Source organism: Zootoca vivipara, chromosome 10 (genome assembly GCF_965207765.1).
Source record: "Zootoca vivipara chromosome 10, rZooViv2.hap1.1, whole genome shotgun sequence".
NCBI lineage: Eukaryota > Metazoa > Chordata > Lepidosauria > Squamata > Lacertidae > Zootoca > Zootoca vivipara.
The window spans coordinates 8,078,567-8,092,388 of record NC_142593.1 but is presented as its reverse complement, the minus strand read 5'-3'; the positions used below and the strand labels follow the sequence as shown (position 1 = coordinate 8,092,388).

At 43.1% G+C, this 13,822-nt stretch overlaps 1 protein-coding gene across 3 annotated transcripts in view; it reads left to right on the top strand.

Moving 5' to 3' along the window:
* The window catches only part of PTCH1 (patched 1), a 106,881-nt gene that overhangs the window by 62,853 nt on the left and 30,206 nt on the right, over nt 1-13,822 (top strand). For all 3 annotated transcript variants that reach the window (XM_035099609.3, XM_035099608.3, XM_035099613.3), the window contains 4 exons: nt 200-355; nt 812-910; nt 1,392-1,517; nt 12,523-12,641. In XM_035099609.3, the coding sequence (XP_034955500.1) occupies nt 200-355; nt 812-910; nt 1,392-1,517; nt 12,523-12,641 (500 nt within the window). The remainder of the gene's footprint in view (nt 1-199; nt 356-811; nt 911-1,391; nt 1,518-12,522; nt 12,642-13,822) is intronic.

Sequence of the window (13,822 nt, the reverse complement as noted above, 5' to 3'; positions counted from 1 at the left end):
GATTCTCTGACAGTATTTGAGGAGAAGGGACCGTTGCTCTGCCTCAAAACTGTGCCTTACAATATCTGTGTCCCGTAAAAGTGTATTTTGTAGGCGAAACTTTTGGCTAGAAAGGGGCAATGTTAAAATGTGGCTTGCTTTGTCTGAAATTTTGCTTTAAAAAACCCAACCAACCAACCAACTTTTGCTCTGCTTTCAGCTTGCCTATGCCTGTTTAACCATGCTGCGGTGGGACTGTGCTAAATCCCAGGGTGCCGTGGGGCTGGCAGGAGTCTTGTTGGTTGCACTCTCCGTAGCTGCAGGATTGGGGCTGTGCTCATTGATTGGGATTTCCTTTAATGCTGCCACAACTCAGGTACTGAATGAATTGTTATTAAGAGTTTGGTCAATTTATTTGCCAGGTTGAATCACTGGGGGAGGGAAGGGGCTGGAATGTAAAGAGCTCTGGGGTTGTACCTGCGCTAGAATGCCAAGCAATGGACATTTCATAAGTTTAAGCTGAGAGAATAACCTGTGGTTAGTCAGCACGCAGACTGAATTTGCATTTTAAGCAAATAGTAGAACTGTAGTTTCAGCATAGATATATACATAGGTAGAAACATCCCACAAGATGCAAGTGGCCGAAAAGGGCCCTATAATTTCATTTTGGGATTTTGCACAAAAAGAACAGAGCTTTCTGTATCAGGGATGTATCAAGCATTAGGGGGGAACAGAAAATCTGCATGAACAAATTTGCTGGCAGGTCATAATTACTCAGGTGGGCCATAAGCCTCCTATAAACACACTTGGTTCTTCTTTCCTTTTTGTGCAGGTTTTACCCTTTCTTGCTTTAGGAGTTGGTGTAGACGATGTCTTCCTTTTGGCACATGCATTTAGCGAAACTGGGCAGAACAAGAGAATTCCATTTGAGGTAATAGCCAGTTGTTTGGGACAATGCAAACCACTAGATCTGAGCTAGAGGCGTATGTATGATTAGTAATGCAGGTAACCAGGATTAATAATGCCTTCTTAATTTTTTTTGTCCCAAGTGAAATTTCTTAGATCAGATATTCTGGCGACAAGAAAACATCTATTTTCATATCATTCACAGTAGCAAATACTGTAGCTTCATACAGATGAAAATGTATCATTCTGGATAAATTTTGCACTCATTTTCTAGATTGAGTCTTGTGAAATAACTGATGGATAGCTTATGCCAAATCTACTGTGCTGCAGAATTTTATTTTCAACATGTATTTTTTAATGCCAGTATGGCATTAAGAATACACTAAGGTTGCCACTTTTTATGGATAATATTGATTGTGTCCTATAACTGTGCATGTCTGTCTGAATGGTCTGTATTTCCAGTATGCAATAGTATGGTATTCTACAACTTTATATGTATTTTTTAGGACAGGACAGGAGAATGTCTGAAACGCACTGGGGCAAGTGTGGCCCTTACTTCCATCAGTAATGTTACTGCATTCTTCATGGCTGCCTTAATTCCCATCCCTGCTCTACGGGCATTTTCACTCCAAGTAAGTTTATGAAGTTGTTTGCTAACACTGGAATTGTTCTTTATCCTCATTAAGCTGACTGTGGTTTGATGTTTGCATCTGAGATGTCATGTGTTCCAAGGGAATGGTGCTTGGAAGAACAGAACAGAACTTCCCACCAGCAATTAACTCATCAGGTGGTTCTTTCTCGGTTGAGAATAATCCTCATCACAGTTCTGTCAGTGTTAGTGTAGGCACCTAGAGTAATCTTAGAGGTGCGTCACTCACAGAGTGTCCTTGTTTTCATGTACACGGTGGACAGAAAATGCACTTGGCGGTTATGTTGCCCTTATTTCACAATGCCTTCATTCAAAATTTGGTACAGTCTTAAATGAGAAGATGTTGATTCAGCCCTTGGAAAAACCTTCATGAAACATCATTGTTTCAGGGATTAGCCTTCATGCATTCTGTGATTCTCATCTGCGACCCTACTGCAGATCCCTCAGTGACACAAAGCATGCTTGGCAGTAACTGGGGCTAGAGCTTTTCTGTAACAGAAGGCACTTTGGAATGGTACAGTATGATCGCATTTTGCACAGGGCTTATGTTCCAAAGATGGCAAACATATATATGCTAAAACAAATGTGCCTGAAGCACTCTTGTGCGAGCATCCTTACCCTTCTGGAGTCTCTCCCCCCCCCCCGGAAAGTGCTTTTAGAGAGAGAGCGGGACATGCCTGATAAGCAAGGCAGAGAGAACTTGAAAGTTATGTCCACGCTGAGAAAACCCAATGCAAAAAGAGCTTTTAAAGCGTGTATTTAATTTGACTTGTGTGCATTTCATTTGCCCAGTTTCAACCAGCCTTCAACCATGCAAAGTTGAAAGCGCACAAGTTAAACACATGTAAGTTGTGATTGTACTGTATTTTGATGTTCAGTTCTGATGGTTATTATGTAATCAGCCTTCCTTTTTATGCTATTTTTATTTATGGTTTGGTTGACTCCTGGATTGTTTCATATTTTATAACTGTTGTTTTTCATTGCTAGGCTCAGAAAAATAGGTGAGAGATAGGATTTTAAAAACATATATATATATAGGCTGTGCAAAGAAAAGTTTATGGTTTTTTGTTTACTCACTTAGCTCTTTGCATACTGCTGTGGTAGTACAGTGGTAACTCGGGTTACAAACGCTTCGGGTTGCATACCGTGGGAAACCCGGAAGTACCGGAAAGGGTTACTTCCAGGTTTTGCTCCTTGCACATGCGCAGAAGCACCAACTCACGTCACACGTGTGCGCAGACACGGTGCTGCAGAATACGTCCACAATCCAAGGTTCCACTGTATTTTGATACTGATTCCTGGTGGGAGCTGTCCGCCCAGTTAAAGGAGCTGTCCACCAGAGATGAAATCATGTGTTGTAGTTATGTAGCTCATGTAATAATAGCAGCTATCACTTAAGTTATATTTAAGTGGGGCCACTATGCACCCCAAATTATTAGCAGCAACCCAAGGGTTTGCCTTAACCCTGGTTAAAAGCACACAGACAATAAAACCATGGTTTAGATTGTTCTGGTATTCATTGCTTCCTACTTAGTGCAGAAGTAATGCCTCACCGTAGTTAGTAGTGATGTGTGCTTCAAACCATGGCTTTGCATCCTGGGTTGCAGCTAATCCTTAACCATATGTCAGTTGTTCAGATGTAACATGTAACCATAGTTAAAGAAAAACAAACCATGCTTAAGCATTGTATCTGGATAAACAAAGGGTGCAGCTGCTATAGAATGCTAAACAACATTGATCATTACCCCCTTTTCTCCTTAAACAATTGAGAACATGCCACATTCTTTTTAGCACTGGAATTGAATGCATGAACTCTGAAGACTACACCTTTGTGTAAAAGCCCTGCTGTTACAGAACACTGTAATAGCAGTAGCACTGCATTTTTCCAGGAGTGCTCTTCTCCAACTGTGCTAAGCAGTGTGCACTGTCTGGGAATGTAGAAATCTGGGCTTGCGGAGGTTTCTGTGGATATTCTTCTCCCACTTCACCCAGCTCAGATCTGTACTCCAGAAGTATAGGTTAGCACTGATACAAATCAGGCTTAATTTATAATGTGTGAAAGGACTCTGAATTGACTCTTCCGTTATAAAAGTGTCAAATACTGAATCTGCAATTAAATCTCTTTCCTGGGACTAGAGTATGCTCATGTGGTTAACATGATGCTTTCGTGTCTGTTCTTCGTACATCACGATTTCTTCTGAAGTGGAGGAATGGAGCTTATACATGAAGTTCTTTCCTTTCCATTAGCTGATAAAACAGAAGCTGCTGCCTGTATAGACTGATGCTTTTGGATCCAAAATCTCTTCAACAGAGCCCTTGTGCCACCTGCAGAGTGTGTATGTGTTCTATGAATACTAGCGGTCACCTTGAACATTTTTGGAGGGTGTGTGTGTGTGTGCGCGCGCATATGTGTATGTGCCCTCATCGTGTTTTCTGCTTCATAGTCATAATCATGATATTTATATTTTTCCAAAGACAAAATTAAAAAGCACGGATGGATACTGCTAGGGAAGAGTTCTTTGAAAAGAGCTCTGGGAGGCTTTCCTTCTGGCACAGCTCCAACACAGAGGATTTATAGCTCACTCTGACCTTGGTAAAGACTTGGTAACTGTACTTTCTCAGCAGTCATTTTTCTTCCCTTTCTGTCTGGCTCACCAATCATTTTTCACTCTACTTGACCCTTGACCTAACTAGAGGAAGCAAGAATTACAATTTTTCTTAATACGTGTTGCAACTATTGTGGCTGACACACACACACACACACACACACACACACCACACACACACGTGTGTTACAGTGGTTTGTAAAGCAGTGCTATGAAAAGAAGTTATAATCCATAGCATTAAGTCAGGTTTTTATTGAGATCTCTTCTAATTATTGCGAGCCTGTGCTCATATTCTGGAGTCCCCTCGGAGTAGCAAAGGCAGTTGTTTCACCCCCACCATTCTTTCTCCCTTTCTCTGTCTGTATAGCACTTCTAATTCTGTTACTATGGGCTCTGAATCACTGTGGTCTAAACCACTGAGCGTCTTGGGCTTGCCGATCAGAAGGTCAGCGGTTCAAATCCCTGCGACGGGGTGAGATCCCGTTGCTCTGTCCCAGCTCCTGCCAACCCAGCAGTTCGAAAGCATGCCAGTGCAAGTAGATAAATAGGTACCACTGCGGCGGGAAGGTAAACCGTGCGCTGCTCTGGTTTCCATCATGGTGTTCTGTTGCTCCAGAAGTGGTTTAGTCATGCTGGCCCCATGACCCGGAAAGCTGTCTGTGGACAAATGCCGGCTCCCTTGGCCTGAAAGCGTCCAGGGGTCCTTTACCTTTACCTTTAGTATGGAACACAATTTCCATAGTTATAACATCTACTTTTGCAGATGAATTTCCCACCGTGTCCACACAGAGGCAGTCCCATGATCTGGAGAAATATGTGCTGCACTCAACCTCATTGCCACATCAGAAGCAGTTGCAGGAAGAGAGGCCTGTTCTCTTGGGAGGGGGCATTGCCCACAAGCATGTAATCCAGAGCAAGTGTATATTGTTGAATCATGAATAGTACCCTGGGTCCCCCCCCCTTACAAGGCTGTTGAATGCTCACTTCTTTATACTCTCCTCCATTCTTGAAAGCTGATCTACTGTGCAACTAATAATTCTGCTGTAAATGAAATCAGCATATGAAAGGCATGCATGTGTTGTTAAATCTGTAATTCTTCCGAAAGAAAGAATTTAAAAAATTGATTGAAGCATATTCCCAGCAAGACTCTGAATTGCCTCGGAATTTGGCATATTTGCATGGTGCTCATGATTTTCAAACTGACATGCCTCAGATTTTCAAACTTAAAAACCAGTCTCCAGTAAAGTTTTGGCCTCTTGGAACATCATCTTATTCTTATGTGCTATCGTTGTGCTTTACTGCATATCTCAGTTGCCCATCTTTTCATGCATCTGGTCATGATTTGTTCTTTCTCTCGTAAATAATAGGCACATTTTTGTGCACCACTCAGGTTTGTCACTGCAGATCTTTGTGTTCTAAACCACTTTTTAAAACGTTGGATTAAAAAAAAAACCAGTTTGTACTACGGAGCTGGGAACTGCTGCACTGAGACCTAAGTAAAGTAATAATGTCCAACCACTATGTTCATGTGCTGTAATACAAAGCATGTCACCCTAATCACGTTATATGTGGCAGGTGGAATTATATGCAAAGGATTTGTATTGAAAATCCATTATTATCAAGCATATTAGAAAAAAGCAAAGAATAGCAAAAAGAGAAAGAAATAAATCCCTTGTCAGCAGTTGATACATCTCTTATTTGTTCCTTACGACTTTGCCAGGTGTGGCCAAATTCAGGTGATGCATTTAATTACAGTATTCGGAATCAGCTGGCCATGCAAGTGGCTTTTGGGTGGTCTGTTTTTAAACGTGGATTTATCCACATTTACAGTCCTTCGCCCTGTCTTTGTCTCATTCAGATTTGTTTATTGAAGAATTCCTGTCTGTCTCGGAGACCTTCCGCTGCCAAAGTTAAGAAAGCACAGCAATATAACAGGTTTTTTCTTTTCCTTTTCAGCAATGTTTATTTCTGTTCATCTCGATAGGAGCCTAACCAGCAGATGGGCTTAAACAGAGTGTTGCTTTGACCTTTCTCTATCTTTGTTCACTTTTCTCGAGACATTATAAGATAACAATCAAGGCTTCATTGGCTTTTGAGGCTCAATATCTGTAAAATAATCCAGCTGCTTAGAGAGAATAAATGGCTTCCTGACAAGGTGAAAACCCAACTTTCAGTCTTCCATATCAATGCCTGTTTCTGAACTTCTTTTGTTTCAGGCAAGGTGGTACGTTCTCCATACCACCAAGCTGTTGGTTTAGTTCAGTTCAAATGACTATCAAAGGAGGTGCTGATGTTTCAGATGTGAATGATGGATCTCTCTGAAACTTTCACTGGGTTAGCTTTTGTTGCTCAGTAACTGAGTGCCGCCAGTGTGGAAGTCAGATCCTCAAATTGTATCTGTAGTTATACTTTTATTTTGTGTGCGGCGATCAATCACCCTCTTCTGAACATGCATAAGTGAACTGCTTCCTTTTGGAATTCTTTAGTACCTTATCGGCTTTGATTCAACATCTGCAGGTGTATATAACTTAGTGCTCCTGAAATTAATCTAGACATATTCACTTGTAAATATGTGCACACATTACTTGTGCCTGCTTTCAAAAATAACAGTTCATATTGCTCTTTTGCCAAAGGAAAAAAAAATACGGCTGAAAGTGAAAAAAGGAGGAAAAAATAATCTCTATTTTTCCTTTCCTTTTTTTTTAACTATTCCGTCTAGCTATGTTTATGAGGTATGTTCAGTCTGGAAATTAGAGAGAATGCTCAGGAGAGTTTGGCCCACAGTGAAAAGCAGTATCTGGTATTTGCCAACAGAGAGTTTATTTGTGTTTGAGGGAGGACACTGCTTCCCACTAATGAGGGGAGTGGGGTGAGAATTTGTGGGAGTGATACAGTTCAGACAAGGCACAGGGTTAACATATGCAACAAGGGAGATGGTTGTAGCTGTTGTGCCCTAAATATTATGTTCCCTCGCTTACCTGTGTGAGGTTCTCTATCCTGCACCTCTGCTTCTTAGAATGGAGTAAACCTTGGAGCTGAGGCTGGCTGTGCTTGGAGTCCTGAGACAGAATACCTGTTAAGGTTCTAGTATGAGAAATGTTAGCAATGTGCTCAAGTTCCTGTGTGTTTTCTGGAAACAGGTTGCTTTGTGCTAAAGTGCCCTTTCCCAGCACCTAAATTCCCCCTTGTGAGATTGACATACTGCCAGAAAGTCTTAACTCCATCCTTCACTCCCTGTCGTCTGAGTTGTTTTCTCTTGTTTGGGGTTTATATACTGGTGGTGCTGTGCTGGGGTGCAAAGTTATGGCACCGTGACATGGGGCAACTGTTGACGTGGGGTGGCAGTTTTTGAATTTCCTCCTCTTCCATTAAAATCAACAGGAGGGAAATTCTTTTTGACAATTCTGGGGCTGTGCACTGTGTCAGAGCACAGCCAAGAATTGAAATGCACCCCCCTGCTCCATGCTACCCATGTTTTGCCCAAGGTTGCTCCACATTTCTGCCATTCCACTTGCATATTTTCACCATCAGAATGGCTTTGCTGCCAGAGCTTTCCAGTGGTGAATCTATCCATAGCAGTGGCATGCTTGGCATAGCAGGGCCTCTCAAATCTAGTGCCCCTTGAGCAAAGGGGTTATTTAGTATAATATATCACCCCTGATCTAGGTCCAAATTTTGCTCTTGGCCAGTAGGTGAACCAGTGTTAGAAACAGATATGAAAGCTAGGAGCTAAATAACACCTTAAACCTAGGTTATGGGCACAACAACGGAATGTCTAGGACACTTTTTAAAATAAGCTCCTCCTAACAAAGCTGAAAATGAATGAACTGCAGCTAAACTCTAGTCCTCATCTGAAGACTGCAAAAAAAACAAAGCAATGCTTCCCCTGCCTGCCCCCCTAATATTCTTAAGAGGGTTTCTTCTTCAGTCTTCAGAGACTGGCTGGAAATGGGGAGGAAGAAAAAGCTCCTCCTTTCCTTCCACTCTGCAGTTTTAATCTTAGGCACAGTACTGCGCCCAGAGCTCAGAAACTGCTCATGCTAATGAAATCCCTTGTCGCAAAATGCGCCTAGAACAATGGGAGTTTCGAACACTGGGGTCAACTGTATGTTTCTAAGTAAAGGTGATTCTGTTTTTGCACTAGAACTTTATGTAGTTCTTAACAGTTGGTCATTACAGTGTGTATTGAATAGAACATCATCTGGATTTGTCTGTACCAAATGCTGCATTTGGAAGGCAATTTGGAGCCTGTTTAGACAATACAGCTCTACCTGGAAATGTAGAGCCTGTTTGGCTGATCCTTCCCCACTCCTGAACTTCAGGGCAAGGCAGGATTGATAATATGTCCTCCCTTTCACTGCATATAGCAACGCGGGTGGCGCTGTGCTCTAAACCACTGAGCCTACGGCTTGCTGATCGGAAGGTCGGCGGTTCGAATTCCCGCGACGGGGTGAGCTCCCATTGCTCGGTCCCAGCTCCTGCCAACCTTGCAGTTCGAAAGTACGTCAAAGTGCAAGTAGATAAATAGATGGTGGGAAGGTAAACGGTGTTTCCATGCACTGCTCTGGTTTCGCCAGAAGCGGCTGGCCACATGACCCGGAAAAACTTTCTGCAGACAAATGTTGGCTCTCTCAGCCAGTAAAGCGAGATGAGTGCCACACCCCAGAGTCGTTTGCAACTGGACTTAACTGTCAGGGGTCCTTTACCTTTACCTTCACCGCACCTTCGCTTGTGGGGTGCCTCAGGGTTCCGTTCTCACCCCCATGCTTTTTAATATCTATATGAAGCCGCTGGGAGAGATCATCAGGGGGTTTGGGCTGGGTGTTCATAAGTATGCAGATGACACCCAGCTCTACCTCTCTTTTAAATCAGAACCAGTGAAGGCAGTGAAGGTCCTGTGTGAGTGCCTGGAGGCGGTTGGAGGATGGATAGCGGCTAACGGATTGAGGTTGAATCCTGACAAGACAGAAGTACTGTTTTTGGGGGACAGGAGTCAGGCAGGTGTGGAGGACTCCCTGGTCCTGAATGGGGTAACTGTGCCCCTGAAGGACCAGGTGCGCAGCCTGGGAGGCATTTTGGACTCACAGCTGTCCATGGAGGCACAGGTTAATTTTGTGTCCAGGGCGGCTGTCTACCAGCTCCATCTGGTATGCAGGCTGAGACCCTACCCGCCCGCAGACTGTCTCGCCAGAGTGGTGCATGCTCTAGTTATCTCCCGCTTGGACTACTCCAATGCGCTCTACGTGGGGCTACCTTTGAAGGTGACCCAGAAACTGCAATTAATCCAGAATGCGGCAGCTAGACTAGTGACTGGGAATGGCCGTCGGGACCACATAACACTGGTCCTGAGAGATCTACACTGGCTCCCAGTATGTTTCCGAGCACAATTCAAAGTGTTGGTACTGACCTTTAAAGCCCTTAATGGCACGGTCCTGTATACCTGAAGGAGCATCTCCACCCCCACCATTCAGCCCGGACACTGAGATCCAGCACCGAGGGCCTTCTGGCGGTTCCCTCATTGCGAGAAGTGAGGTTACAGGGAACCAGACAGAGGGCGTTCTCGGTAGTGGCACCCGCCCTGTGGAACACCCTCCCAGCAGATGTCAAGGCAATAAACAACTATTTTACATTTAGAAGACAACTGAAGGCAGCCCTGTTTAGGGAAGTTTTTAATGTTTGATGCTGTACTGTTTTTAATATTTGGTTGGAAGCCGCCCAGAGTGGCTGGGGAAACCCAGCCAGATGGGCGGGGTATAAATAATAAATTATTATTATAATATATTATTATATAGAATATAATGTCCTACATGGGAAATCCGTTCCATTAAACATGGGGCCAACTAAGTTTTTCTCAGTGCAGACCCATTGAAATTAATGGACCTAAGTTAGCCATGCCCATTTATTTCAATGGGTTTATTTTGAGTATGATGGTGTCTCTTGCTTCTGCATGCTGTGATTTTGCCCATAAAGCTGAGATGGACTCCCAATTTCATCCTTTGTTGTTGCCGGGTTAGTGGGCGATACCTTCTGAGAAGTCTTTCTGTTGACGCAGTGGCCAGAATTCTCGCCACAGAATATACATTTCTAGGACTTGATTTCCATTCTCAATTCTTCCCTCATCAGCTGTCTAGCAAAGAAGCATGCCGTGGTCTCTTTCCTGTAGCGAGAGCCCTCCGTGCAAACACAAATGACTGCATCCCTTTCTCTGTGTGCGCTTGCTTAATGATGCGCAGTGTCCCATTTTTTCCTTTGAGTGTGCTTAGTTAGTAGGAGAAACAATGCAGGCTGTTAAAACTCATTTGTTATCTTACTCCCTGCTTAAACTGAAATATTTAAACCCCTCTTCTCCTTAGGCTTCCTTTGTTTCTGTCATCATAAAGTCTTTAATTTTTACTTGTAAAGTCTGGGAGCGAGGAGGAGGGCTCGAGGGGAGGAAAATGCAATCCCTGAATGCCATTAGGAGCGAGCTGCAGATAGCAAGGTGAAAGACTGCCCAACAGGCCTCCTCATCTGCTCATCATCTCTGGCTATACAATACGCCCGCTCTCCTTGGGTGGTCTGCGAGGAATGGCAAATAGCAGCGCATACCTTGGGCAGGGCCCCAGCCTATGAGGCTTTCTCCCTCAGTGACTCCAGCACAGACTTCCATTATTTTATTTCAGTTAACACATGCAGCAGCAGCTGCTTTTTGAAGCGGCGGATTACTATGGTGGTTCTATTCCCCCCCTTCCTTTTTTTCTTCTTTAAAGGAAGTTCTGTTTGTAGCTGAGGGAGATACACAGGACTTCTGTACAAAATTTCAGAATGTTTTGGGGCTTGTTTGCTTTTAAACTGGCTCTCAGTTAGCTAAATGCGGACCTTTTTCCTGCACCGGCAACTAGGCCGCAACTCTAAGGCCTCAGCCTTCGCCAGCTTTGTTGATTTCCAAGGGGGAAAGCTTGAGGCCCTTGGGTTCACACTCCTCTGTAAATGCTGCTTTAATTGAAAGGGTGGGTGACGTGAGGGGCCCTTTCCCAGGGCTAATAGTTGCGTCTCCTCTGAGATTTCCTACTGATCTGCTGCAGTTTTTGGGCTGGGACTATATTCTCATTTTTATTTTATTTTAAAAGAAGTTTTATCGAGCAAAGGCTGTTCACCATAATCAAGGAATTTATAGAGTGACAGGAAACTATAATGCAGCTCAATAGCAAAACACAATATATTCAGCATGCCCAGGGAGCACTCAACAGAATAGAATTGTACTGAAAGGGAGAATTGTTGGGAGGTGGCGATTTCTGTAACTGGTTGTGTGGCACATCCAACAGAGAAGTTTGGGGGAGCCCTCAGCAAAGCCCACTCTCATGGGCCACCTCCTATGCGGGTGTGACCCAGTGGGTTTCCTTGGCAGTGGCAGAAAGAAGTGCTCCAGTCACAACCAGGCGGTGATGGGCACCATTTTGTTTTCTCGCAATGCTCCAGAATGGTGATACATCAGTGCATTTTGGAAACTGAAGTGAGACAGGCTGAGCCAGCTGTCCAGTGCTTCTTGGGGTGCTGGGGAAATGGGCAACTGCTCAAGGATGCTGTCTGTGCCTATCAACATCTGTTAATGCAATGACCCTAAAAACATATGAAAGCTGGCTTAAGGCCACTGGTGCATTCATGCACCCCTGACCTTGTTGCCACCTTGGTGGTGGCTTTTCTACCTCTGCTGTTTGTTCTTCCTTTCTATGGGGGCTTTAAAGAGGGCAAGAGGGTAGCCAACCTTTGATTCGGCCCCTGTAGTTATCCCTTTTGAAAGCAGTTTGATTTCCAGGTGATAGTAAGCAGGTTTACCTCCACAATAGGGCAGAGTCTAAAGCCACATGATGCAGATACCTTGCTTAAGTGAAGTTGGTCTGGTTTGGACAGTACCTGCATGAGAAGCCATCCTAGAACTCTGTTTTTAAAATTTATATACTGGTTAGTGGATTTCTTTCTTGAAAGACTAAAGTGGTGGTTAATGGGGCTTCCGGGGATAGTCTTAGTGGTTGTCTCTCCAGCCACATTGCAGTTGTCTGTCTTTTGAGCTTCGCTAATTTGGGAAAAATAATAATGTTAGAGTTAAATCATTAGCAGGTATCTTTATATCTTTCTTCATAAACTTTTGAGGTAAGTACAAGGCCTCCATCAAAAGGTATATATAATGAAATACTACAAAGAATATTGATAAAAAAATTATCATGGTCAATTAGGAATGCTAAAACACTCCTTTAATCCATTCCAGCAAAATCTTGAGCACAAATGAGCCAAATTGGGCTGCCAAATGAAAGAAGTTTTTCTTTTTTTCTAAAATGTATCCTCCATGTTGTAAATGTACCAGCTCTGCTGATATTCCCTGTCCTTCTCTCTTTGCTTCTGTAGGCTGCTGTGGTTGTGGTCTTCAACTTTGCCATGGTTCTGTTAATTTTTCCTGCTATTTTGAGTATGGATCTGTACCGCCGTGAAGATCGGAGATTGGATATATTCTGTTGTTTTACAAGGTGAGCAGATAGGACAACTGCATGGACTGTCATTTTAAGCAGAACATTTTGCTATTATTAATTGCATGGATTATACACACATTTCTGAAAATGGAATTATGTGGCCATGATCAAACTTCCTGTGCTCCAAGTGCATGGAGACCAAGATACCTGTCACCTCTGAATGAGTGGAGAAACAAGCATTCTTGCCACATGGCTGGAAAATACAGCTAATAAAGCTGTCTACATAGTTAGAGCTGCCATGTAGAATGTCTCCAAAGAAGCCATCATGTTATAAATGCTGGTATAAGTCCATCCTTACTGTGACTGGCACAGGAAGCTCTTAACTGCATGCTTTCCATGTGAGTAGCTTCCATTGCCAAGATCTACTGCAACAGGAGTAAACCAGGCATTTTCCCATTACCCAATTAAATAGAAGTCATTTGAAGGATCTGCTTGGAAGCAAAAAAATAAATAAATGCTGATACTCTGGCTCTGTTATCTCTGCATCACATTTGTTGGAGGCCATGGAGAAGGGAATAATCCACAGATGGATTTTCCTTGCAATTTCTGTATCCAAAGCTGGGTCTTGGAGCTGCTTTTCATATGACAAAGTCATGTATGACTATCTCTTTATAGTGAAGCTATGTCTACATTGCATGTGTATGACAAGTGCACATGTGTCCAATTAACTGTGTGTACTACACAGAGTATATATATCCATTAGAAGCCCTCTCTATGTTTCTTACTGCATATGCATGTGTCAAAATATGACAAACAATGGCTTGTTACACCTGATTTTGTAGACATGTTTTTCTTCAACATGAACCCAAACTTTATGAAAAAGGAAATGTTAATGGTGTTGCATCTTTCCAGCAATGAGTGCAGGGTTTCCTTTATTAAATTATTTAGAACTTGAATCTTCAGAAATATACTTTAACATTTTGCAGTGTGGCAGAGGGAGCCGGGTGAATCCCCTAGGGCAAGGAGTTCCATAAGGTGGGCACTACAGTGGAGAATGCCCTTTTCATGTATCCCTGCCACCTGAATCTCTGAGAAAGGCAAGATGCCCAAAAAGGGCCTCCCAGGTTGTTTCTGGTGTCTAGACAGGATCATATAGGAGATAGTCCTTAAGTATCTTTGTTCCATACCATTGAGGACTTTAAAGATTAAATCCAGCACTTTGAATTGAGCCCAGAAAC